The following is a 26,465-nucleotide window of genomic DNA, read 5'->3' on the forward strand; positions in this document are numbered from 1 at the left end:
ATGAAATTTGTGTTCGTTTACGGATAAGCGTAACGATAAAGTTACTACGGCTGCACAACTGAAAGTGTGCTTTAACTAATTCTGATGTAAACCAGTTGTTTATGTTGGTTATTATAATGTTTTTCAATTAGTACTGCAAAGTTTTCTCACTGGTGAATGAGACGAGATGTGACCGCCTGATCTGTGCGTGTTCATGTGTTTTGAAAGAGGCGTGACTTTGGATTGCGATTTGAATGGAGGGTGGGCTTGTGATTTCATTGCTAGTCGGCTACCGTTAGCATTTTTCAAAATGTGATACGCTATCTTTAACTGCCAACACACTTTTATGTCCAAACACCTTTTAAAAGTGGATTTTGCATGATATGTGCCCTTTATGTAAATATTTCAATAATCAATAGCAAATTTGCATGTTTTTTATTATTATTTTCCATCTGTTTTATAGTTTTTATCAGTAGTATTTTACAAAGTTATTATTATTATTACCTGCGAAAAATGAAGATTTTGCATGATATGTGCCCTTTATGTAAATATTTCAATAATCAATAGCTAATTTGCATGTTTTTTATTATTATTTTCCATCTGTTTTATAGTTTTTATCAGTAGTATTTTACAAAGTTATTATTATTATTACCTGCGAAAAATGAAGAAAAAAAATCTTAACTGGGTTTTCACAGGCTGAGTCATGTATAGACATAGTCATGTATATTCACAATTTTAAATTTCCTTTGTTGTGTGAGTGTGAATTAGTACATGTTAACGATATGCAAAAGGTACAAACACCAAAGTAAACGAAGACACGAGTTATCATCTCCAACGTAAATCTCTTTTCTTTGACTACAATAAACACACAGATTGTAGGCAACAGTTTACTTCCTGGGATTGGTGATGTAGACAAGACCGATATTATCATAATTCCTCCACGCTTCAACTTGTAAATTAACTCCTGTCAGCATTGCATTTTGAGCGAATCTTTCAAACATGGTAAGGAGCGTCATATTTCCAGCTGAAGTCAGAGATATTCGGACCAATCACAACGTACAGATTAGCTGGCCAATCAGGGATACAGAGCTTTTCAGATCGATGAGTTAAAATTTGTGCGTTTTAGGAAGACAGTATATCTGGAGCTACAAAAATGTACAGTATGTGGAAAAAAATTTTTTAAACATAAACCACGCAAACACATTGTATTATACAAAATACACAAAATAACGTTGTTTTTAGCAATGAAATAGGTGCTGTTTAATATGCGTGCATTTGCTGATGCTCTGCATACAAAGGTAAAGCAATATCTTCAATCCGTTCTGCCTCTGTAAACAACTATATTATCAGAGTAATAATCACTTTTATGAATCCTCAGGACACCGTCTACGAATACTACGTGGACACCAAGAACAAAACGTGGGCGTCATTTGAGGACAAGCTGCCCAAGGGCTGGCGCTACACTTCCAAGTAAGATGTGTGTGTGTGCGCCCGCAGGCTCAGTCAACGGCCCCTCGCCTGGCTTCCTCCCAGACTTTTGAATTCCTCATCTATTCATACATTTCATCTTTTTATCCGTCTTCATCTCTCTCTCTTTTCTCTCCTGCTCTCATTTGTCATGTCAGTCCAACTCTTTCACCTTCATTGTCCTTTGTCCTCTCTGCTCTTTCTGCTCCCTCTTTGTCAGCCGTCCATTTCTTTTCTGGCCTTTTCTACCTGACTCTTTTTTATCTCTCTCTTTATTTGAAATGTTTCGCTACATCTTTCAATTTTCAGTCTTTCAATCAGGACTTTTCACCTCCTCTTCCTCTTCCAGGTGCTCATTCATTCAGCTCTCCCACCCCTACCTCCCTTTTTCCTCATTTTCGCCCTGCTTTTAAAGCCCACTTCATACGTCCCACTTTTCAACTGTCTTCTTTCGAATTATTTTGTGTCTCCGCAGTGCTCCGTTCTATAAGATCATGGTCCCCACAGTGGACACGGTGCGCTATCATTATCTGGTCAAGGCTCTGGTGAATGCTCAGCACCCTGTGCTACTGACAGGTCCAGTGGGAACAGGAAAGACTTCAGTGGCCCAAAGTGTCCTGCAGAGCCTGGACGCAGTCACTTGGGCTACGCTCACCATCAACATGTCCTCACAGGTGACAAGGATCACTGTTAGCATTAGTCATAAAAAATAAATGTTTGGATGGTTCAGCAATGATCTGTTGGGATAGTTGACCCAAAAAAATTGGTCATTATATACTCACTGCCATGTCATTCAAAACTCTGTGACTTTTTTGTGGAAGACAAAAAGGCAAATTCTGCTGCTTACTGTTTTTTACATACAGTTACAATGAATTGGGATACGATTTTTCAAGAAAAGGTGCAGAAAGGGCCATTTAATATCATAAAGGTGCTACAGTATATTCCAAGTGCTCTTAAAATAAATTTTTGAGAATGACAAAATTCGCTTGGCACGTCCTATAGATCTTTAAACACGACCTTTTACAGTATTCCCATCTTTTTACATGGACTCTGAACAGTGTGTGGTAGATTAGAACAGCAAGACTGATATTTTAATAGTTTAGTCTCATATCTCTAACAAGAGTCATTGGTCAGATGGCCCAGTCTGATAAGCAATTTTACAGAAGGTGGTGAGATCAGTATCATCATCATTCTCCAGCCGTCATCATCATCAATGGTTATTAAAATGAGGAGTTTTTCACTTATTCTTTAAACCGTCTCTTATGATAAGTGAGCTTTTTATCCTTTTCTGTTTCTGTCTGGCTCTTTATAATGGTGTCACTGATTATCTTTTCTTTCTTTCAGACTAGTTCTAATAACGTACAGGAGATCATCGAGTCTCGAGTAGAGAAGAGGATTAAAGGTGTATATGTGCCGGTTGGTGGAAAGAGGATGCTTGTTTTCCTGGATGATCTCAACATGCCCGCTATGGACGACTTTGGCTCCCAGCCTCCACTGGAGCTGCTCCGCCTCTGGATTGATTACGGCTTCTGGTACGACCGCCAGAAACAGATCGTCAAATCTATAAAGGTAAGTAATTTTTTTTGTTAATACATCGTATATTTATGTACATGTATGTCTTTTCATCTCACTGTGTCACATATAAAGGACATTTTTCTCCTGGCCGCGATGGGGCCTCCTGGTGGAGGGAGGACTCATGTATCTGGACGCCTGCAGAGCCGCTTTAATCTCATCAACATGACATTTCCTACAGTGAGTACAGCTCAATACCCTTTAACAGTTTAAACCAGATTGACATTAAATCAGCCTGCAATGCAATTATTCACATTTTTCCCAAAATAACTGCATTACTGAATAATACTAAATAAACTTAACTCTATGAAGTTGCTGCACATGTCATTATGCACAATTGATGAAACTTTAAGAATAGGAACTTATGAACCAAATAATCATACAACCCCCTTCACTAGGCATAAGATACATACATATACAGTAAGTTATATAGCAATCTACATACTTGTATCATTTACACGTTTCTCATCTTTTATCCGGTTTGGCACTGATGTCTGACACCTTTATCCTCATCTATAATGTTGTTGGTGTTAATGTAGGCTAAAAGTTCTCCCGCTCTCTTTGTCTCTCACTTTACCCGGGCTGCATAGACCCATCGGTACAATCAACTGAGCTCATGGTGACATAAAACTATATACGCGTCATGCAAATGAGTGTTTAAAACCCGATCGCGCATCACCAGCCAAATTATGAAAAAACACGGCTTATAGTCTGGAAAATGCGGTAGTTCGGGGTCACAAATAAGCAGAGCTGATCTTGAGTTCAGCACCATGGACATCAGAGCAGAAAATTCAGGGTTGTGTAATCCCAGCTAATAAAGCCAAAGAAGTACACTGAAAAGAACTACAGGACAAAAAAATTAAGGTTTTGAAACTTCTGGTATTGTGTGACTTCTCCTAGTAATTTACTTCAGCAAATAAAAAAATAACACGGCTTGGCAAACAATATTTTTTTTTGTGGTGAGATTGCTAATTGCAGTCAACCTCAATTTCGAAACGCAAAGAGAAGCTACAGTACCTGCCACAGAACAAACGTCATTGTCTGAAACAATGTAGGGACAAAGCGCGTTCTGTTGAACAATTTGTCCATTTAGGGCTACTGTAGAAACAAGACAACGAATTCCGTGTAAGGGGACCAGCGGCATATGTAGATTAAAAGGGCTCATTCTAATGCTACGTACACACCAAACGCGGGACATTGAGTTATTCACTCTAGATTACTCTCGAGATTTAACTTGTGCAAATTTTTTCCTCTAGTTCAATATTTTCTACTTGGGTGAAGAAGCGCTTGAGGCGAATAGCGCATGTTTTTGCGACTAACGGGCCACCCATATCGCGTCATTCGCATCGCCCCACGCGAGGACGCATCTGATCGTGTCTTTGCATTGACTTTGTATGTAATCTACTCGCGCAAATCGTTGAACTCGCGTCTGGAGTGAACCCACAGTAAGGTAATAAAAACAATACAGTTTATTATGTAAGGCCATTATACACCACTGACAATATAGTTATGTATATTGTATTGCATTTCTGTCAAGAGATCCTTCTAAAAGTGTCACATTGCATCTTTAAATCAATTGCTGCATTTTTTTCACTCTATCTTACATAAATGTCTTTATTTTGTTTTCTTGAATAACCTTTGTATGTTTCTCTGTTTTTATGTATCACATTAACTAATATTTTGTCAGTTTGTTCAATTTTCTGTTAAGTCCCTCTCCCCCATATTCTTTTCGTCTGTCTCCAGGAGTCTCAGATCTCACGCATCTATGGCACCATGATCAGTCAGAAGCTGCAGGAGTTTGATGAGGAGGTGAAGCCCATTGGTGGGGTTTTGACCCAGGCCACTATAGATCTGTACCACGCCATCACTGCCCGTTTCTTACCCACACCCGCGAAGATACACTATCTCTTCAACCTCAGGGACATCTCTAAGGTAAAAAAACATCATAGGTGATTGTGTTTCTCAGCTAGAAATTAAGCGGATTGTGGAAATTAAGAAAGAATTGTACCAGGTGATGGTTCCAGTTTATGCACCACATTGTTTTGGCATGTGTTTTATAATAAGAATGTCTTTTTTATTTAATACAATTCTGATTCAATAAAAGAATCACGGAGATCAGGTAACAACCCCAGTGTGCCTACAGCATTGTTGCTGAATGAAATTTGCATGGCTCAATACTCCATCTTGCTGGCTGGTTTTGAGCACTGAGCTGTGGAGGCTGAAGTAGATTATGTCAATTATTTTTCTTGGACTGCCCAGCATTACATATCCACAATTTTTGAAACATAAACAAAAATAGCATCGTTCAAAACATAATTTGAAAGCATGCAAACAGGAAGGACAATTGAAGTTTTTCTTCTAGATTGATTAGAAATGAAAAAAAAAAATTTTTTTCTAATGTCTTGCTGGAAATTGCAGCAAGGGCTTTACATGTATACATGTTCAATCTTATCTCTCTTCTTTCTCACTTTTTGCTCTGCAGGTATGCCAAGGTTTATTACGAGCACACAGAGACTTCCACGACACCAAGCAGAGCATCACACGCCTTTGGATTCACGAGTGCTTCAGGTACAAGGCATAGACACACATGCACATATACTGTAAGCAGTGGCGGCCGGTGACTTTCGTCACAACATGTATGTAGCCCGTCATGTGTGTGGTTCCTTTTTTCAAAATATGTGTTCTGCGCATTGAGAGATCCTATGTGCATCACATGTCTTGTCAAAATACAAGCCTGCTGCAGATGCGTTTAAAGGGTTTATGATAAAAGAGACGCTCACGTTTGCCAGATACTCGAATAATATCATGTGTAATCAAAGTTTAGTGTTAAGTGAGTGTCTTGCGTGTATTTTGTGAACTTGAGCATCTCTTTTATCATAAACGGTTTTGACGCATGTGCAGCAGGCACTTATTTTGACAAAACACGTGATGCACACATGATCTCTCGACACGCAGAACACATATTTTGGAAAAGGGAACCACACACGTGACAATCCGAACGCTTATTTTGAATTAACATCTCCTCGATGAGCAGTCACGAGCCGCCACTGACTGTAAGTGTGTTGAATAATTGAAAGACACAGGTTTCGTGTGTGTGTTTTAGGGTCTTCTCTGACCGATTGGTGGATCATGGAGATATGGAGACATTTGTGGGACTTTTGTCAGAAAAACTGGCTTCACACTTTGATGTTCCTTACCACACCATCTGCCCCAACAAACAGCCCCCCATTTTTGGTACATATATGCACATGCACTGCTAATTCATGTTTAACTCTTTCCCGCCATTGACAAGTTATCTCGTCAATTAAGAGAAAACATTTGCATTAAAAAAACATGTTCCAGATGAGGTTTTATGTTAATCTGTAATACCGTGATTATCCACTAGACCCAATTTATAAAAAAACTGAAGCAAAAAATTTATTTACTCATTTTAAACTCTGTGTATGTTTTCATAATCATCTGAATATGATCTCTAACAAAATTCCTTCACAAAAATGCAATTATTTCAGCTTTTTGTTAAAAAATATATTTTTAAAGGAAAATACCCATATTAAAGAGAATATAGGCAGAGAAAAATTATAGATAGGATGAAAGGTTTTGTTTGTTTGTTTGTTTTTTGAAAGCAGAGGGTCTGTTCTTTTATTTGATATATTTGTATGTTTATATATTTTCAGAAAAATTTCCTGGAAGGCATTTTGGGAAATCTTTGTAAAAATCACAGAAAATGCTGGCGGGAAACTTTTCAAAAAAATGGCTGGCGGGGAATGAGTTAATTGTTTTGACCTTAATTAATTTAATTTATAGTACGGCATATACAGTACATAGTATGAAGTGCCATAGTATGACGTATTTTAAATGGTTTAGTTCTTATGTTTACACCAGCCGCGGTAGAGGCGGCAAAAACGCGCTATCCCCGCATAGTTGGACGCTTGAACATTTGAGTTTACTTGCTTCGTTCACGCGTGAAAGCCGCACGTAAAATTCTAGTCATTCGATACATTTACGCGGAAATTCGCGTCATGGGAGGGGCTTCTGCGACTCTGCTGAGACTCCGCTCGCTTCCTGTAATGACGTCACTACTACAGCAAGGTCTTGATTGGTTAACGCGGCGCGCAAATCCGCGGAAGTTCAGATTTTTGAACTCACGCGTTTCCCGCGGTAATGCTCAATTCGCGCGTAACGTGCCGCGCCTTCCTAATCGGATGCCTAATCGCGTCTTTGCATTGACTTAACATGTAAATCATCCGCGCATGCCGCCTCTATCGCGGCTGGTGTAAACGCAGCATTACAATGGAGTGCAAAGTGCATTGGTTAATTCCACATGAACAACCTACCATTGACTTTTACTGAATGTATCTCAGCAATTGTGTGTCAGTGATGCGCGGGTTGATCCAAAATGAGCGGGTGTCTATAAAAAAATATTTTTTATGATATTCAGGTCACGGTCTGTCGGGTCGTTTGAAATTAAGATGCCAATTAACTATTTTAAACAATTACTACTTTTAAAAAATACGGGTCGGGTAAAAAATTTTTTGCGGTTCGAGTTGCAGGCGGGTTAGTTGAAAATGACGGTCGGGTGCGGGTTGTTTATACATTGACCCGCGCATCACTTGTGTGTGTGTGTGTGTGTGTGTGCACACATCTGAAATAACCACCCTGAATCTTCTATCTCAAATTTGTGTGTGTTTGCTGTAGGGGACTTCCTGAGGGAGCCACATGTGTATGAGGACCTAATGGACTTCAAGGCTCTCAAGGCGTATATGGAGATTCAGCTGGAGGACTATAACCTCACACCTGGTGTAGTTCCCATGAAGCAGTTTGTCTTTAGAGATGCAATAGTGCACGGTAAGAGCATGGCCAAAGGCAGACATTTGGGGTTGCCGTTGTGCGGTTTAGAGGTTACGGATCTGTAATCCTCAAGATATCTCCATTGTGCTCTTGAACAAGGAACCTAACCTCAGAGTGCTCGAGAGGCGCTGTCTCTTCCAACTCAACATGTTGCCATTCTTTGGTGATGCTGTATAAAGTTTCATAAAAGAAACAAATTCCACGGCCCTGGTTGTGCGGTGATAAATAAAGGTTCTATTCTATCGAAGTCATTCATATTCATGGCACAGTTGCTCTCATCGCTTGGTTACCAACACATAACAATACCCATAATTCAATGCACACTCTCAAGTCCCATAATTCACTGACCAATCTGCTGCTCAGTCAAACTACAGTTCCCATTCAGTACTCATAAAAATACAACTTTTCTCGAAATCACATGCACTTCAGTCCTCGGATCCCCCACTAGCATGAATAATTACGCCTCTCATTCCCACAAAGAAGAACTCGGGCGCATTACAAACCCCTCAGTGGGGAGAATAATTAGGCGGCTGGTCCCACAGCCTATATGTCAGTCAGCTGCATACACGCATTTACTGTCAAACACGCATATAAGAATGCTTTATTTCCATCCTCTATCACACACACACACACCTCTCTTTGGCATTAAATCAGTCTCTTATTCAGTTAGGTGAATGCATCCCACACGTCACAAACCCTTAGCTCAATGACACGCTGCTGTGCGTAACTGATTGATTACGAAATGAGCAAGTATAATGTATATATTTATGAGCATAAGCATTGACTAATCATAATCTTGTGTCACTGACTGTAAGTTTGCCCTCAGAAATGATGTTCATGTGCATGTGTGTGTTTTTATGTGCATTAACATTTCAACATGTTTGTAATTGTTGCATTGACCAAAGGCATAATTCATGCATAATGGTGGTAATTAATGATGGAAACAATGCCCTTTTTCTGCCCCCTCAGTATCACGGGTGGTACGTGTGATCAGTCAGCTCAGAGGAAACATGTTGCTGGTTGGCATCGGAGGCTCAGGCAGGCAGAGTTTAACTAGGCTTGCTGCCTTCATCTGCAAGTTTACAGTCTTCCAGGTGGAGGTCACCAAGCAGTACCGCAAACAAGAGTTCAGAGACGGTGAGTTCTGCAAAGGTTTACACTAGACGCTCTTCATGACACCTTTCAAAGCCACTTACAGTACATTCAGTGTGTACATTTTATCAGTATGTCTGTCCACTGGGTATGAAACCCATTACCTTGGTATTGCAAGCACTAGGGTTTACAAGTTAAAGGAACAGTATGTAGGATTGTGGTCAAAACTGGTATTGCAATCACAAAACTTGTGGCTAAAACTGGTACTGCAGTCAAACAACTGGTGGCCAATACACAAAATGACAACATAAACATCAGTTGAGGGCTGCAACTCCACTTTTTAAATGACAATATCCTGGCCAGACCACTGTTGTCAGTGATATAAGTATTTGGAATGAAAATGATTTCTTAATGTCTAGTGAGATATCAGGGCCATTTTATGATTAATTGATATAAATTTCTTACATACTGTTCCTTTAACTCTTGGAAAAAAATCAAATCAAAAACCTCCCAAAATATCCTTGTTATCACTACTGACACATATGATTTCTATTAAAGGGATAGTAATAAAATAGTGTTGTGCCTTTCAAAAAATGTGTTTTTATTACCTTTATCTGAAAACTTCTTAAGAACAACTTTCTTCAACTCAGCTGTGTACATTTATTCGAAGATAAAGCGTGAACTCGATGAGAGATACTGTCCGCAGTGTGGTGTTGCCAAGTTTTTTCGAGTTTAGATTTGGGCTACTGTTTAAACTCCACCAGTTGTTTTTTTCTGCAGGTTAAATATGAAATTATTTCGTTGATTTAGTTATAGGTATTTGGGCTGTAAATAGTCATTGGGATGCTTTTGGGCTAGTTTTGAATGTCAATTGGGATGGTTTTGATACACGAATCTGGCAACCCTAGCGGTGCGCTTGCGCAGACATTCGGTTCGGATTATATAGAATTTATATGTAAACGAACATTTTAATCCGATTGCAATGTTCAATCAGATTAAATTCAGTCAGATTGACAAAGTTTTGTGCATGTAAACATAGCCAATGTAAGGCGCGCCTCTCCCTTCATTCCATAGGCCAATGAAAAAACCATTGAAAAATTACTGCAGGTGCTTTTCTGCTCAAGGCGCTCCTGCAAAAACGTACGGCAGGAGGCGGCCAGGAGGCGTTGGGTGTAGATAAACAGCGCTCATAACAAGGGTTTCCACAGGTCCTGGAAATCCTTGAAAGTTTGTGAATCTGGGGGAAAAATTCAAGACCCTGTGAATTTTTTGAAAATATACATACATAGATAGAGGACATTGAAAGTGCTTGAATCTATTTTATGCAAGAAGTTTTCTGGAAAAAAAATCCATATTCTCTGTGTAGTGTAGGATAATATCATACAAATTCTAGACTTTTTAAGCACACGTGCTAAACCGTTCGCTTTAAATGCTTATATCTTCTGTATGCGAATGTTGATACCAAATACCTTTTTGCACATTCGTGTTTGACACATGAAAACGTCTCGGGTTACATATGTAACTGGGTGATTCTCACGAAACCATTGAAACACCATGGCACTAATGATTTTAGCTTTTAAATGTGTAATATAGTAACATTAAAAAGCATCAGAATTAACACAATACTGTGTTCTACCTTGCACAATGTGTGATTTCAACATAAGAATTTACTGCTGAAATTCTCATTACCGCAATGTGTCCGGCTGTGTTTGAACATGCGTTATGTTGTAATTTAATCAAATTAACACAAAAATATTAAGAAAAAAAATAAATGGATGTTTTGCTAGACTACTTTAGATGACAGAAAAAATATTTACTGAATATTCATGTATAATAATATTGAAGAAAAATTAGGAAAATGATGTGTCCATGCCTGATGTTCTCATCTTCCGCAACACTTTTTGAGAACAGTTACAGAATTTTAATAAAGTTTGATTTTGAGTGCCCAAGCACATGGACCAGTAAAAGATAATTTTTTTACAGTTAATTTGAAATATTGTCTTGTCAGAATGCTTACACGACATTTTGATTATCATCACCGCAACAGATGCTTATTAAATGTTAATTTAATTAATAGAAGCATAATACTTTGATTTTAAATGCATGTGCAGAATCTCCAAATTATGTTCTTTCAGGTTTGTCATGTCATTTTGAAAATGTGTCAGTGTTGATGTTTTCTGACTGTTGCGGTAATGAGATTTTTTAGGACTAATTTTTTTAATTATGTTACAAAAAGTAATGATAAGTAAAAGTTTTTAAATTTATGTTCCCATTTACTCCAGACTTTGTTTTTCAATGTCTGGTAGAAAAAAAATAAATTTAAGCAATTTTTACATTTTCATGCTTGACATTTTTAAAATCAAGATTTCGTGAGAATCACCCAACTGTTGTTCCCTGAGAAGGGAACGAAACGCTGCGTCTCCCTTGCCATACTTCCTGCGTCCCTGTAACGCCGTCTTTGGCAATATTTCAGATAGCAATATACTACCTGGCACCCACGTCACCCTGTCTTTGTTGTTAAGCCTCACCATTGGTTGTATTTGATACACACATTCAGACGCACCTACCCCTGGAGGCGTCCCCAAAGTGTCACCGCAGTGACGCAGTACAAGTTCCCTCAAAAGGGAACTGTAACAATGTATCTTAAAAGGAACACGATGTAACCTTGCTCTCACTTGAAATGTGTCCCCACATTTAGTCCTTGAATTTGAGGGTATTGGACATGGAAAGTCCTTGAATTTGAAGTTAACTAAGGTGTGGGAACCCTGCATAACGCTCACTGCCTTTAGAAACCATTCAAAAAAGTGCACTGCTGTAAATGCATCCTTTGTGATCCTTTCCTCTCCCCACGCAGATATTAAAAAGCTCTATCGATTGACCGGAGTGGAAAACAAGCCAACTGTGTTCCTATTTAATGACACACAGATCGTAGATGAGTCCTTTCTTGAAGATATTAACAACATCCTGAGCTCAGGAGAAGTACCTAATCTTTATAAACCAGATGAACTTGATGAGGTTTGTGCATGTTATACATTTGTAATGGATCTGACTGTAGGCACGTGTGTCATGTGTGTAATAATAAATGATAGTCACAGTGGATCTGTTTTGTTTGTATAGATCCAGAACGCTCTCGCAGACTCTGCCAGGAAGGACAATATCCTGGAGACTCCAGACGCCATGTTTAACTACCTGATCGAGCGAGTTCGAAACAACCTGCACATTGTGCTGTGCATGAGCCCTGTGGGAGATACATTCAGGTGCTCCATTAACTTTTCATTTCAGTTTGGTCTGCTTTATTAACGTAACCAAAAATTGCATTTGTACTAGTGTAAGCTTGCAGTAAAGAAATTGGGTAAAATAAGGTAATCTATATCAGTTAGCAGTGCGTAAACTAAAATACAGTAGTTCACACGTATACTACTGTATGAATTCATTTAGAAAAGAATAAATGAAAAGAGTCCCATTAAACAAGTCATTAAGTGTAAAGGAAAGATAAAAAATATTATTAAAATGCTAAAACTTTAGAAAAAAATGACTCAGTCATATTTTAGCAGAAAATATATTTTTGAAGCCTTACTGTGTTTCATCTCTTTCTTTCTGCTTGTCTGTGTCAGATATATATTTAATAGAAATACAAATCCGACATGTTAGTACCCTGCCGTTGCTTCAGTAGTCAGTGTCTCCACAAATAAAATCTCATGTGCATAGATTTAATATAGCTGTCGGTAATACAGCTCACATGCACGCCTACTGCTTTTAATCTAACATGCTCAAATTTCTCAGTCGGTCTTGATTTTCATACCAAGTCTGAGATCCATCCTGTGGCTTCTTATAAGGCTTAAGAAGTCTCTCTGAAGGCTTGTTTCACAGCGAGCGCCGCGAACGCCAACATACGGTTTAAAGAAACAGGCTCGCACACAATATAATTGCTCATGAATCAACTGATGACTCAGTTCAGAGTGGATGAGAGTTACAGCTGTGTGAAATTAGAGGGAACGACAGGAGTAAACCTTTCTTCTTGTGTCATTTCGCACACATCAGAAAGACAAAGCTCTGCTCCGCATCTGCAATCCCTTTACTGCATGCTGTTGGAAAGTTATTTTCAAATGTTTGTATAATGAATGCGGTAAATTAGGCTTATTTCTCTCCCTCTCCTTCTGTTTACCTCTCTGTCTTCGGCTTGCTGTGTCTCACTCAATTTCAGCTTTAGTAGGTTTATTGGCTTGACGGACAACAGTGCGCTTGTATTGCCAAAGCAATAGCATGTTTGCTGCAATTTTTGGCCAAATCAATAGTGATAAAAATGGCAATAAAAATAGCAAAACCTAGACGTGGTAAATTGCTCATTGGCCCCCAGATAATAGCATGCGAAAGCATATTCCCTCTGTGTTCACGCCTGTCGCACTTCTAGCGCTAGAGAAACATGCATGGGAATGTTCTTGTTAATCGCTCATTTGCATCTGCTGTCACTTTTAAAGAGGCGGCGGTTGTGTGTAACGTGACCTGCAGGGCTTTGAGTCATTAAATGTGACAATCCGAATCAACTAAGCCCTATCTGTGATTGGTCTGACATGGGTGTAACTTTAATAAGCCTGGGTAGACTAAGTCATGTATTTGTATATAATGATGATTTTGTAAATTTCATTAAGTTATTTGACTTGTATGCCAGGTGGTAAATGTTACATATCATTACCATCACGCCACATCGAAAAGAAACTTAAAGGATAATTCCGGTATTTAACACTTTGAGTCTCATTTCTGGTTTGTTTTGGATGAACTACAATGATTGACACAGAAATTTTGACAATGGGTCGTGTCTTGAGTTTTTGACTTGTTTAGAAGCGTCTCTTGACTGCTTCAGTATGGAAGTCAATGACCATGCACAAACATGTCATTAAAACAACACTTAACGTTCATTTTCAAAACTGTGCTACTCACCGAGTGGTTCGTGGTGTTCGTTGATGATTAAAAACAAGTTGTGTAGCGAAATACAGTTTCTGTCGTGTTTTATTTGTGATTTTGTAAAATTCCATTGACTTCTCTTGGAAGACTCTTTGCTCGCTGATATATCACTCCGCCGCCGGGAAACAGAAAAGGGACTGTTTACATGTGGTTGTAGTTTTTTCGCTAGGTTTCTCTCGAAAGAAATTGTTCCCATATTTGTAGGGCTGGACCAGAATATTCAAATATTCGTTCCGTGGGTTGACATTCGATTTTCAGTGTTGAGATTCGAATATATATATAAATATTTTACAGCGTTAATGCAGAGCTTTTGCCAAGCAGGAAGTGCGCTTCACGTTCCCGCTCTATAGGTGGCGCAGAGAGACCAACATCCATAGCCAACAGCCACCAAACGGCACCAGTGGAAGATCGCCTCAAACGGAAAACGCACTTCCTGCTTTGGCATTCACGCTAATAATGTTGTAAATAACGTTCAGTTTCTTGCAAAAACTGATTGATTTGCTTCACAAGACGTCAATATGTCACACGCAGTTATTGGGGATTACTGTTGTATTGGATATATATGCTTTAGCTCTTAAAGTGTGCGGATCTGTTGACTTGCATGACGGAGCACCGGGGTTTCTGCAAAATATCTTCTCTATTGTTCTGCTGATGAAAAAAACATATTGGATGGTGTAAGTGTTATAAATAAACTTGATTTTGAAAGTATGCTACCGTTTTATTACAGTTTGTTGGACTACGCTCATTCATGCTTCAGACTCAAATATAGAGCGGAAGTATATACGCGGTTGTAAGGTATCTAAAAAAATAGTTCCACTATAGCAAATAACACGGATTGAAATCATACATTGCGCCAATATATTTGTTTTTAATCATCAACGAACACCACGAACCCCTCGGTGAGTAGTACGGTTTTGAAAATGAACGTTAAGTGTTGTTTTAATGACATTTTGTGCATGGTCATTGACTTCCATTCTGAAGCAGTCAAGAGACGCTTCTAAATGAGTCGAAAAGTCAAGACACGACCCATTGTCAAAATTTCTGTGTCCATCACTGTAGTTCATCCAAAACAAACCAGAAATGAGACTCAAAGTGTTAAATACTGGAATTATCCTTCAAAGATGTAGCGTGTAATTTTTAGAAGGATCTCTTGAAAGAAATGCAAAATAATATACAAAACTATATTATCAGTGCTGTTAAAAGACCTTTTAAAATTAACCATTATGTTTCTATAACCTTAGAATGAGACGTTTTTATCTACATACACAGAGGGTCCCCTTACATGGAAGTCGCCATTTTGTGCCGCCATGTTTCTATAGAAGCCCTTAACGGAACACATCACAAGGGGAGCCAAATTTCAATGACCTATTTTTTCACATGCTTGCAAAGAATGATTTACCAAAACTAAGTTACTGGGTTGATCTTTTTCACATTTTCTAGAATGATAGAAGCACTGGGGACCCAATTATAGCACTTAAACATGAAAAAAGTCAGATTTTCGTGATATGTCCCCTTTAAAGTCTAACCATGATTCAATTTTTATTTCAGGACATAAATGTTTCAATATAGATGAAACGCAGTTTGAATGAAATAGCTTCTATTTGAAAAATACCCCACATTTGTGTGTATTTAGGAATCGTATTCGGCAGTACCCAGCACTGGTGAACTGCACCACTATAGACTGGTTCTGCGAATGGCCACGTGATGCTCTGTTGGAAGTGGCCGAAAGATGCTTGGATGGCATTTCTCTGGGGAATGAAGACAAGGTGAGATACCTTAAAATCCTACTGTGGTTTTTATTGTTGTTTATATGTCTTTGTGATGTTTTTAATATGCTTTAAGATGAACCACGTGCAAGTTCATCATTCAACACCATTTCTTAGTATTTTATCCATAATATCTGAGTTTATCAAAGATATCTCATTCCTGTAGTTAAAAATATTCTTGGTTTGCTACGTCACACGTAACCAATCACATAATTACATCTGAACTTACGTGCATGTGTAATAGTCTAACCTGTTAGCATCAGCGTTAAAAACAGTTAGGGACCTATCATACACATGGCACAATGCAGGGCAATGCAAGTGTCTTTTGCTAGTTTCATCTTGGCGCAGTGATCATTTTCACGTTTAGTGCCACGTTGTTTAAATAGCAAATGCATTTGCGCCCAATTTTGCGTCCGTGGGCTTTCTGGTCTGAAAACGTGGTGTGCGCATTGTTGGCACGTTGCTATTTTGAGGCAACTAAAATAGACTACGCCGTTGACAAACTAAAAACCTGGTCTAAAGTAAAAAGTCATTGCCGCAATATTTTTTTTGTTATTTAATGAGCGCGCTACTAGTATGCGCCTGTAAATGGGACCACAACCCGCGCTTATCACATGGATGCGCAGCAGCACAAAAAACGCTTTTTAAATATGAAAAATCAAAGGATTCAAATGTAAAAGATTATTGTTGAGTCTCTTAGACATAAATGAGGACCAATTACAAGACGTTAGAAGGTGTAAAGAGTTGCTTCCCCTGTAGCCTGGTAATGTTTTTTTTTTTTTTATGCTACCCCACAGATTTATTGTATAAGATGACCTTGTACCTGTGGATATGATGAGATGAGAACAATTTTTAAGTAAATGCTTTTCAAAAAACTCATGCCACTGTCCGAGAGCTGAAACGTTTCGGCTCGCTTGTAAATTCTTTATCTCCTGTTTGTTACAAATTAATATTTTTAGGGTACAAACCTTTTGTTGCATATTTGTAAATAATTTTTTGAGATTACATTGATCATGTAGGCTATCAATACATTTAAAGCAAATAAAAGCCTGCTTTTTTTACTTCCATGACTGAAAGAAAACTACTTTAAAAGGTTTTAATACAAAAAAATATAAATTTCAATACAAATAAAAACAACGCATTTTTTTACATCAATCTTAAATGGGGGTCTTCTTCCTCTGCTTAGTTTTTCAGTTTACAAATCCGCCATCTAAATAGGTATCGGCATGGCGTGAGCGTAACTGGCTCTCATTGGTTTATTGAACGTTATGCCCAAAACACACCCATTACTCATTACGAGAAAAGAAACAACCCTTAGACTGTGCGCTTGGCACACAAACCATTTTTCCCGTCGTTAAATTAGCAAAAGTGGATTCGGACACGCCCGTTTAGACTGTGCATCGTGCGATTTAAACAATGCGCTTAGATTGTTAAAATAGGGTCCTTAGTGCTGCAAACACGCAGGTCACATATGCACTGTGAAACGGACTCGGCAGTTATGTGTCTGAAAATACAGAATTTAGCATCTATTTGAAGGCGTAAACTAATTAGCATATTCATATCTATGGTTCGAGCTGTGTGGTTGAGTGGAGGCGGAGTCTAATTTAAATATTTATAGATCTGTTTATACTAAATGAGAGAATTACTTTTAAGCATGTAGAAATTATTGTCTTTATCAGTCTCTAAAACTTACTAGTACGATGCTCAAAGATGAGTTTAAAGTGATACAATTATCGGCTACATGGAGACAAAATACAGACTGAAGAATTTTTGAATGGCATCAGTACCTGACCCAACATTTTGCTAACATTGTATATGCTTCTGGTGTCAGCGACACTCACTTATTTGTAGTCTTTGCGAGGTGCTGCATGTTTAAGTGGCTATTAAATATTGAATCATTCATGAAGGTTAATTAAATTTCAAGTGATGCGATTTATCAGGAGTCTCTTTTGCTCTCTTACAGTATCCTTCAGCACTGTAAGAATCTATTGTTGCCATTGTGAACCATTTTTTTTCTTTTTGCTCACTGATCTACCATACTAATCAGTGAGCTTTTTTTAGTAATACGTTTTAGTCTGTTGTTAGGATTAATGTGGATTTAGCGTACTTCTGTCGTGACTTTGTGCGAGGTTTGTTATAAACTAAGACTAGCACAACTTGTCCCAAGTCATTTCTCTGGTGGCTTTGCAGATCCAGACTAACGTCGCCAGTATCTTTGTGACCGTGCATCAGTCCGTGGCCCAGTTCTCGCACAGGATGAAAGTAGAACTGAAGAGACACAATTACGTCACCCCCACCAACTACCTGGAGTTGGTATCTGGATACAAGAAGTAGGAATCTTTCAGTTTCTCCTTCCTGGTTTTGTGAAGATTTAAAGAACATTCTTTCCTGTTTCCATTCACTCTTGTTTGTTCTTGGTAAATCTTATAAACTAAGTTAAATAAAGTCCATTTACATATTTTCTTCTTTCAGGTTGTTGTCTGAGAAGCGTGCTGAGCTTGGAGAGCAGGTGTCTAAGCTGAGAAACGGTTTGTTTAAGATTGACGACACTCGTATTAAGGTGGAGGCCATGTCCGTGGAGCTGGAAGATTCCAAGAAGAAAGTGGCCGAGTTCCAGAAACAGTGTGAGGAATATCTGGTTGTCATTGTTCAGCAGAAGAGAGAGGCGGATGAACAGCAGAAGGTATGTTTTTGTGTTTGTTTGTTTGTCTGTGTTATGTATACGTACTTGATTGTTAGCTGTGTGTCCTGATGTTTCAGAGCATCTGGCGTGTTGGGTTTCTGCACATGTGTTTGTGTGTGGTTTTTATTCTTGATGTGTGTTTGGTGGGGTTGCATTTTTGTGATATTTATAACCCTCTAGGATTGTCAGCACTGTGTTTGTTAACATATTTGTTTGTGTGTGTAGGCGGTGGGCGCTCACAGTGAGAAAATAGAAGCGGAGGAAATCAAATGTAAGGCCATGGCAGAGAACGCTCAGAGAGACCTGGATGAAGCTCTACCTGCTTTAGAGGAAGCAATGAAGGTGTGAAGCTACATTCATATGACTTTCATTGTATTGTGTCATTATCAGGTTTGTGACTTATATGTATACTAAGCTCCATAAATATAGAACAGAGGCACATTTTGTGTTGTTTAAACTGTTTAACAACATTTATTCCAGTAACAGCTGACAGTGCACACTCTCAGCTTTTACCAAATTGTTGATCTGGCCACTAGTAAAGTTTCTCCTATCTGACTGATATACTGATTGTGTTTTTGAAACCCTAATATGGTCTGTATGTTTTGAATGGAGATCTTTTTGAACCACATGATGTGGATTCACAGCCACAGCTTCCGAATGCAAATACAATCTAATTTCTCAAAACTTTTTTAAGATGCCACATAAAACATTGGTGTCCCCAGAGTACGCATGTGAAGTTTTAGCTCAAAATACCCCACAGATAATTTATTATAACATGTTAAAATTGCCACTTTGTATGTGTGAACAAAAATGTGTCATTTTGGGTGTGTCCTTTTAAATGCAAATGAGCTGATATCTGCACTAAATGGCAGTACCATGCTTGGATAGTGCACATTAAAGGGTGGTATTATCCCCTTATGGCATCACAAGGGGAGCCAAATTTCAATTACCTGTTTTTTCACATGCTTACAGAGAATGGTTTACCAAAACTAAGTTATTGGGTTGATCTTTTTCACATTTTCTAGATTGATAGAAGCACTGGGGACCCAATTATAGCACTTAAACATGGAAAAAGTCCGATTTTCCCCTTTAAATATTCCTAAATATATGTGTGTATATAGACGGTTTCAGCAGTAACAACATAAACGAGCGGCTTTCGTGGTCAACACGTAATTTCCGGTAAACTCCGCTAAGAATAAATAACAACAAAGTACTTTAAACGTAGTTTATTTATATAACAAAGCAAAATAAACAACACATAGAGAACCTAGGACAGTGCTTCCCAATCCTAGGACAGTCCTCGAGGCCCCCCTCCCAGAAAATTTTAGATGTTTCCTTATTTAAAACACCTGATTCAACTTATCAGTCTTCTCCCAAAAGGGTAAACATGTCTTCCTAACAAGCTGATGAGTTAAATCAGGTGTGTTTAATAAGGAGACATCTAAAACATTCTGGGAGGTGGGCCTCGAGGACCAGGATTGGGAAACACTGACCTAGGAAACCAAAACATGTGTTATTTTCGACAAGGTATTTGTTCAAGAGTTCAGTTTAGCAACTAGTCAGACCATTAAAAAACTGAAACCGGAAGTAAAGTTCGGACCAGACGCGTATCGTGTCACCGCACTTGCGTACGATGAAACCGTATATAAAAACACAACATCTTACTTGTTAAAAATTACAATTTGTAAAACAAATGTATATAAACATATTTATTAAATGAATGCATATAGGTCGAGTTTCACATATGTTCTTGGGCGGGAAACTACCGGCAAACAAGGGTACTGCAATACTTTGAGATTAGCGAGAGAGTGTGACTTCATTGTTTTTAAAGGCACACCGCAGAACTTTTTGGCCACTAGGGGGCGCTAGACATGTATTTTTCACGTCTAGCGCCCCTAGAGGCCACAAGTCACAAAAAAAAGAAAAAAAGAAAACTCTTTAGGTCACAAAGTCCGGTGTGCCTTCCAGCATGTCATATGAATATAATTTCATGGGTTTTATTTTTTTCAAAGGCCAAAAGATCGCGTCACTCAGGTTTACAAGCCAGTTGTAATGGTGGTCGCTTTGTTAAAGTTTATATAAAAATAAACATTGTCTTAAAGGGGAATCGAACCAAGGTCACCCGTGTCATAGGTCCATGACAATACCACGGCCCCACAGGGTCACATGCTACAGGTCACTCTCTACACTCCTCAAGTAGCCTCCAGCAAAATTTACATTCAAAACATTTTTTGTTCGGGCGCCAGACAGGACTTATATGCAAGCAATATAACATTACTTACTAATGTTAGTCCAAAAGCATGACGGCCAAGTCAGCATCCGTCAGGAACCCCTCCTCCTCCTTTAGTTCACGGCAGCCAGCGAACGCTGGCCCAATATTAATCCTCATGATCTCATCCTTCCTTTCATTCTCTCACTCTCCCGTTTTCTCTTTATGGTCTCCTCCGACAAAACCTTACGTTTCTTTTTCTTTTCTTTTTCATCAGTAAAAAAATGGTTGCGCTCTCACGTCCGTATTTGAGGAAGTGGAGGAAGTGACGTATGCCGTAAAGCAGTCTTGAAAATATATTAGGAAGGTTGAAAAACTACAAAGTGTCACTTTAAATATAGTTTAAATGAATTAAAACTATTTTAGACTTAAGTTACTCAGTCCACTTATTAAAATATTACATTTTGTAATGTACAAATAAATTATGAATTCTTATATTTATATGTCATTAATAGCTTAGACAAAATCATAATTGACTCTGGTCTGGGGGGGCAATGGCCCCCTGCCCCCCAGACTCCACCTAGACTCTGAGTGGACTTATAATGTTCTCGTCAATAAATGATCTTGTTGGTCTGTTTACAGGCTCTGGAGTCTCTGAATAAGAAAGACATGACAGAGATCAAGTCTTACGGCAGACCCCCAGCTCTGGTGGAAACTGTCATGCAGGCTGTAATGATCCTCCGAGGATGTGAACCAACCTGGGCAGAGGCCAAAAGACAACTGGGTACATCCAGATCTTTATTAAATCACTTTATTACACTGATGTCACACATGGATTTAGGCTTGAAATCCATACTAGACCTCTGTATAACTACAATCACATGAGCCAAATAGAGAAAGACTCAGGCAAGGAGAGGTCGGTTGATTCATTAGCATGCTCGACTATATTTAAAAAGGTCAGCACAATGCAGCGGAAAGCATAGAACCACAGAGCTGATTGCTCAGAAAATGAAATATGTGCTTGCCTGAGGCTGAATTCGAGCCATTTGTTTTAGGAGAGGGCAACTTCATTAAGCAGTTGGTGAATTTTGATAAGGACAACATCTCTGATCGTATGTTGAAGACCATTGGGCAGTACTGCACGCAGCCCGACTTCCAGCCCGAGATCATTGGACGGGTCTCGCTCGCCGCAAAGTCCCTCTGCATGTGGGTCAGGGCCATGGAGGTACATATGCATTGACCTTTACAATATATGTGCATTAACAATTGACATGAAAATAGTATTCTACTGTCCCTCTGATTGCTTACAAAACATTAAAGGGATAGTTCGGCCAAAAACGATATTAAACCCATTATTTACTCACCCCCAAGCTGTCCAAGTTGCATATGTCCATCGTTTTTCAGCCAAACACATTTTCGAATATTTTAGAAAATATTTTAGATCTTTCTGTTGATTAAATGTAATGTTACGGGGTCCAGCCATAGTCCACGACCTTCAAGTCCAAAAAAAGGGCGTCCATCCTTCACAAATTAAATCCAAACGGCTCCAGGATGATAAACAAAGGTCTTCTGTGGGTAATCCGTGCGGTGTTGTTGTAGAAATATCCATATTTAAAATTGTATTAACGTAATTAACTAGCTTTCGGTAGTGCCGCCATCTTAGACTCAGGAGAGAGTAGTAGCGTAGTGTACGCACTTTTCTTAGTGACGTATGACAAATTCGGAGGGCGGGGGACAGAGCAGCAACAGAGAAACCGCTGTATGCTGCGTAAGCGCTCATCCTGAATGCGGATGACTCTAAGATGGCGGCGCTACCGGAAGGTAGTTAATTACGTTAATACAATTTTAAATATGGATATTTCTACAACAACACCGCACGGATTACCCTCAGAAGACCTTTGTTTATCATCCTGGAGCCGTTTGGATTTAATTTGTGAAGGATGGACGCACTTTTTTTGGACTTGAAGGTCGTGGACTATTGCTGGACCCCGTAACATTACATTTAATCAACAGAAAGATCTAAAATATTTTCTAAAATATCCGAAAATGTGTTTGTCTGAAAAATGATGGACACATGCAACTCGGACAGCCCGGGGGCGAGCAAATCATGGGCCCAATATCGTTTTTGGCCGAACTATCCCTCTAATACAGGGTTCCCACAGGTCCTTGAAATCCTTGAAAGTTTGTGAATCTGGGGGTAATAATTCAAGGCCCTGGGAAGTTTTGAAAATATACATGCATAGATACAGGTCATTGAAAGTGCTTGAATCTATTTATGCAAAAAGTTTTCTGGGGAAAAAATCCATATTATTCAATGTGAAGTGTAGGATAAAATAATAACAATTCTAGCCTTGTATACACACATATGCTAAACTGTTCGCTTTAAATGCTTATATCTTCTGTATGCGAATGTTGATTCATACCAAAATGCTTTTTTGCATAGTTGTGTTTGACACATGAAAACGTCTCGGGTTACGTATGTAACTGTTGTTCCCTGAAAAGGGAACGAGATGCTGTGTCTCCCTCGCCATACTTCCTGCATCCCTGTAACGTCATCTTTGGCAATATTTCAGATAGCGATATACTTCCTGGCACCCGCGTCACCCAGTCTTTGTCGTTAAGCCTCATTGGTTAAATTCAATATACACATTCAGACGCACTTACCACTGGAAGCGTCCCCAAAGTGTCACCGCAGTGACGCAGCACAAGTTCCCTCAAAGGGAACTGTAACAATGTATCTTAAAAGGTAACACAATGTAACCTTGCTCTCACTTGAAGTGTGTTCCCACATTTTGGCCTTGAATTTGAGGGTATTGGACCTGGAAAGTCCTTGAATGGTCCTTGAATTTGAAGTTACGTAACTAAGGTGTGGGAACCCAGTTAATAGAGAAAGACATTGAAATGTTGTGGGTTTTAATGTTTTCATACCACATACTACGTGTGCGTGTTTTTGTCAGGTTTACGGTCGAATCTACAGGGTGGTGGAGCCAAAGAGAGCCAGGTTGCATACGGCAACGACACAGCTGGCTGAAAAGCAGGCCGCACTGGCTGAGGCTCAGGGCAAACTGAGAGAGGTTAGTGGGTGTGCTTTGTGTCATTGTGTCCAGCAATCTGTTCCTCAGACCAAATAAGACAACATTTTAAGGCAAGCTCCCAACACAACAGCTCTTTCAAGTTAGAAATCTTAATCTGTCTATTCGGCCAATTTTGACAACAGTGATAAATGTAGTTATGCCAATCCCAGAATGCATTGTGACTGGCACAGTAATCAAAAAATCAAGATGTTAGATGGTTGACTATTTATAAATATACTTCCGTCTTATTAAAGACGTCAAATAATATGCATTTGGCATGTATATTTAACAGGTTCACTTTCATATAATCATTTCAAATACTACGGGGCTTAAATGCCAATTTCCACTTTGCCCATTACATTCTGCCACTCCATCCCACAACATCCCCAGAATGTAGTAAGGAGGGATGCCAGAAAACTTATCACCGACATTGAAGTATTTGCCCATAAAACGCTTACGTTCAAAACTTAATTTGTGCTTATCAGCGTACTTTGAAAAACTATCGTCCAGTCTCTCGTGCTTCACGCCAGGAGTGCTCTTTTTATAGCCTACAGAGTTGCTGCATATGTCGAGTGTTCCAAATCATTCACCACGGTTCCATTACCATTAGGAGCCTGCCTTAGAAACAGCTCATTAGATTTTGGGACAGAGCTATCTATGTGTGCATAGATGTATTTGGGTGTGGATTTGAGTTTCTGTTTGTGTGTGTAGGTTGGAGAGAAGCTGGATCATCTAAAGGGACAGTATGATGAAAAGCTGGCCCAGAAAGAGGAGCTACGCAGGAAATCAGAGGATATGGAGCTCAAGCTGGACAGAGCCGGAAAGCTGGTGTCTGGATTGGCAGGAGAAAGAGTCCGTTGGGAAGAGACAGTAGCTGTATGAACACAAATACACACGCTCAGTGTCCAGACTCTAGTCACACCGTAGATATGAAGATGTGAGCCCTCATATGTGATTGTATTGTGTGTGAATGTTTAGGGTCTGGAGATGAACATGTCCTGTCTGGTGGGAGACTGCCTGCTGGCCGCTGCCTTCCTGTCTTATATGGGCCCTTTCCTGTCTAACTATAGAGATGAGCTGGTCACTGATATCTGGATGAAACAGGTGATAATGCGTCTGTCTGCTCCCTCATGCATTTTTGCAGGAATTTAGGTTTTAACTCCATGCTAGGTGATTGCCATGGCAATACCGCATGGTTACTAGGATGTCCTAGTTAAGAAAAAGGTTGTCACTCGGACAGTACCTTTTAAAAAGGTCCTAATAATGTATGCACTACTTTGGTACAAATATGTACATTTGAGGTACCAGTATGTACTCTTTAGGTATAAAAGTGCAGGGCCTGCGCTACTTTTGGGCAGAGTAGGCAAATGCCTAGGGTCCTAGGTGGGGACTCCATATCCGCTAAATCCTTGTGCGCTAGTCCACGTCCACCAATACTGACAGCAATAGACAACGTTATAATGTGAGTACGACTTCATGCAGCGCCAAAAGAAACACAGGCGGATGACGTGAACAACTGATAAGACGACTGACTCCTCTGTATAATTTCTCAAAATCACTCTCGCAGTAATTTGATGATCCGCCTGTCGGTTCTGTGGCACCGCATGAAGTCATAGAAGTCTATATATGATGAATGACATTCAAAACTCTGCAGTTGACTTTAAGTGATGCTGAAAGCAGCTATCACGTCCTTTGTTTCCTGCTTAGCAAAACCGGCATGCAAAGACAATGCAGCACATGATGCAGGTATTTTGAAAGGATTGTAATGCATTGTAAAAATAATCTTGGCTTTGTTTTGTGTATCAACGTCATTTGAGGGCAGATTAAACTTGAGCGCTGCTGACTCTGTTCAGACACTTTGAATGCGTGTGCACGATAGCATCGCGTGGGGAGCTGAGCTTTGTATTCAAAGTAAAACAGCACACAAAACTGGAGTTATTAAACTGTCTATATATCTTGTAAGTTATGTTATGAAGTCTTCTACACTTAATTTTAGTTTTTTAAATGATCCAACAATTTAATTATTCTGCTCAGTAGTTTATGTTATACTGTTTAACTTTCAGTAGCAGCTGATTTGTGTGTGTGTATATGGATATTTAAGTTAAATATAAGGTATTTCAATACAAAGGCTAATATGAATATACAGTATCCATAGTCTGTAATAGATAACTGTATACTGTATATTGATTCAGTAAGGGGAATCTTGTTCATATCCTGCTAAAATAAAAAATAATAAAATATACTGATGCTCATTTAATGTTTGTAGTTTTTTTGTTTGCAGTGTAGTGTTGTCTTTTTGATTTTACACTATGGAGAAAGCAAAACCCAAATCCTGTGATATCCCAAAAACTGGGTGGGTTTTTAATTAAATTACTGCAACCACCACAACAAGGTTTAAGGCAGGAGGCTCAATGATATTACTCAGCAGCCGAAAATAGTCCCTTTAGTAACTTTCAATAGTAGGGGACTATTTTTGGGCATTGCGTAATATCACTACGCCTGCTGCAGCCATGTTACAGCAGCAAAGTCCTTGATTATTACGCCAGAATGAGAGTATAGCCATATCTGCCTAGAAAATCTTAACTTTTAATTTTCTGTCTGTCTTAGTACATGATGTAACTACAGAAGAGTCTCAAAAGTTTTAAAAAGGAAAAATATATAACTCTTTGATTATTTTTAGCACAATGCTAATGGTCTAATCAGATTCAATGGATTATGCTAAGCTATGCTAAAAGTGGTAGCGCCAGACCCGGAGATCAGCTGAATGGATTCCAAAATGGTAAAAATCACATGTTTAAATAGGGGAGCTGGAA

General features: G+C 39.0%; 1 protein-coding gene across 1 annotated transcript in view; it reads left to right on the plus strand.

Moving 5' to 3' along the window:
* The window catches only part of dnah2 (dynein, axonemal, heavy chain 2), a 282,596-nt gene that overhangs the window by 223,037 nt on the left and 33,094 nt on the right, over positions 1–26,465 (plus strand). Inside the window, exons 48-67 of the mRNA XM_055198209.2 lie at positions 1,358–1,449; positions 1,922–2,120; positions 2,791–3,015; positions 3,094–3,198; positions 4,762–4,950; positions 5,501–5,586; positions 6,122–6,252; positions 7,714–7,863; positions 8,836–9,003; positions 11,813–11,973; positions 12,076–12,215; positions 15,554–15,686; positions 17,877–18,016; positions 18,159–18,369; positions 18,595–18,711; positions 21,221–21,362; positions 21,634–21,803; positions 23,536–23,652; positions 24,364–24,528; positions 24,631–24,756. Coding sequence (XP_055054184.2) covers positions 1,358–1,449; positions 1,922–2,120; positions 2,791–3,015; positions 3,094–3,198; positions 4,762–4,950; positions 5,501–5,586; positions 6,122–6,252; positions 7,714–7,863; positions 8,836–9,003; positions 11,813–11,973; positions 12,076–12,215; positions 15,554–15,686; positions 17,877–18,016; positions 18,159–18,369; positions 18,595–18,711; positions 21,221–21,362; positions 21,634–21,803; positions 23,536–23,652; positions 24,364–24,528; positions 24,631–24,756 — 2,967 coding nt within the window. The remainder of the gene's footprint in view (positions 1–1,357; positions 1,450–1,921; positions 2,121–2,790; positions 3,016–3,093; positions 3,199–4,761; positions 4,951–5,500; positions 5,587–6,121; positions 6,253–7,713; positions 7,864–8,835; positions 9,004–11,812; positions 11,974–12,075; positions 12,216–15,553; positions 15,687–17,876; positions 18,017–18,158; positions 18,370–18,594; positions 18,712–21,220; positions 21,363–21,633; positions 21,804–23,535; positions 23,653–24,363; positions 24,529–24,630; positions 24,757–26,465) is intronic.

This window comes from Misgurnus anguillicaudatus, chromosome 21 (genome assembly GCF_027580225.2).
Source record: "Misgurnus anguillicaudatus chromosome 21, ASM2758022v2, whole genome shotgun sequence".
In the NCBI taxonomy this organism is placed as follows: Eukaryota; Metazoa; Chordata; class Actinopteri; order Cypriniformes; family Cobitidae; genus Misgurnus; species Misgurnus anguillicaudatus.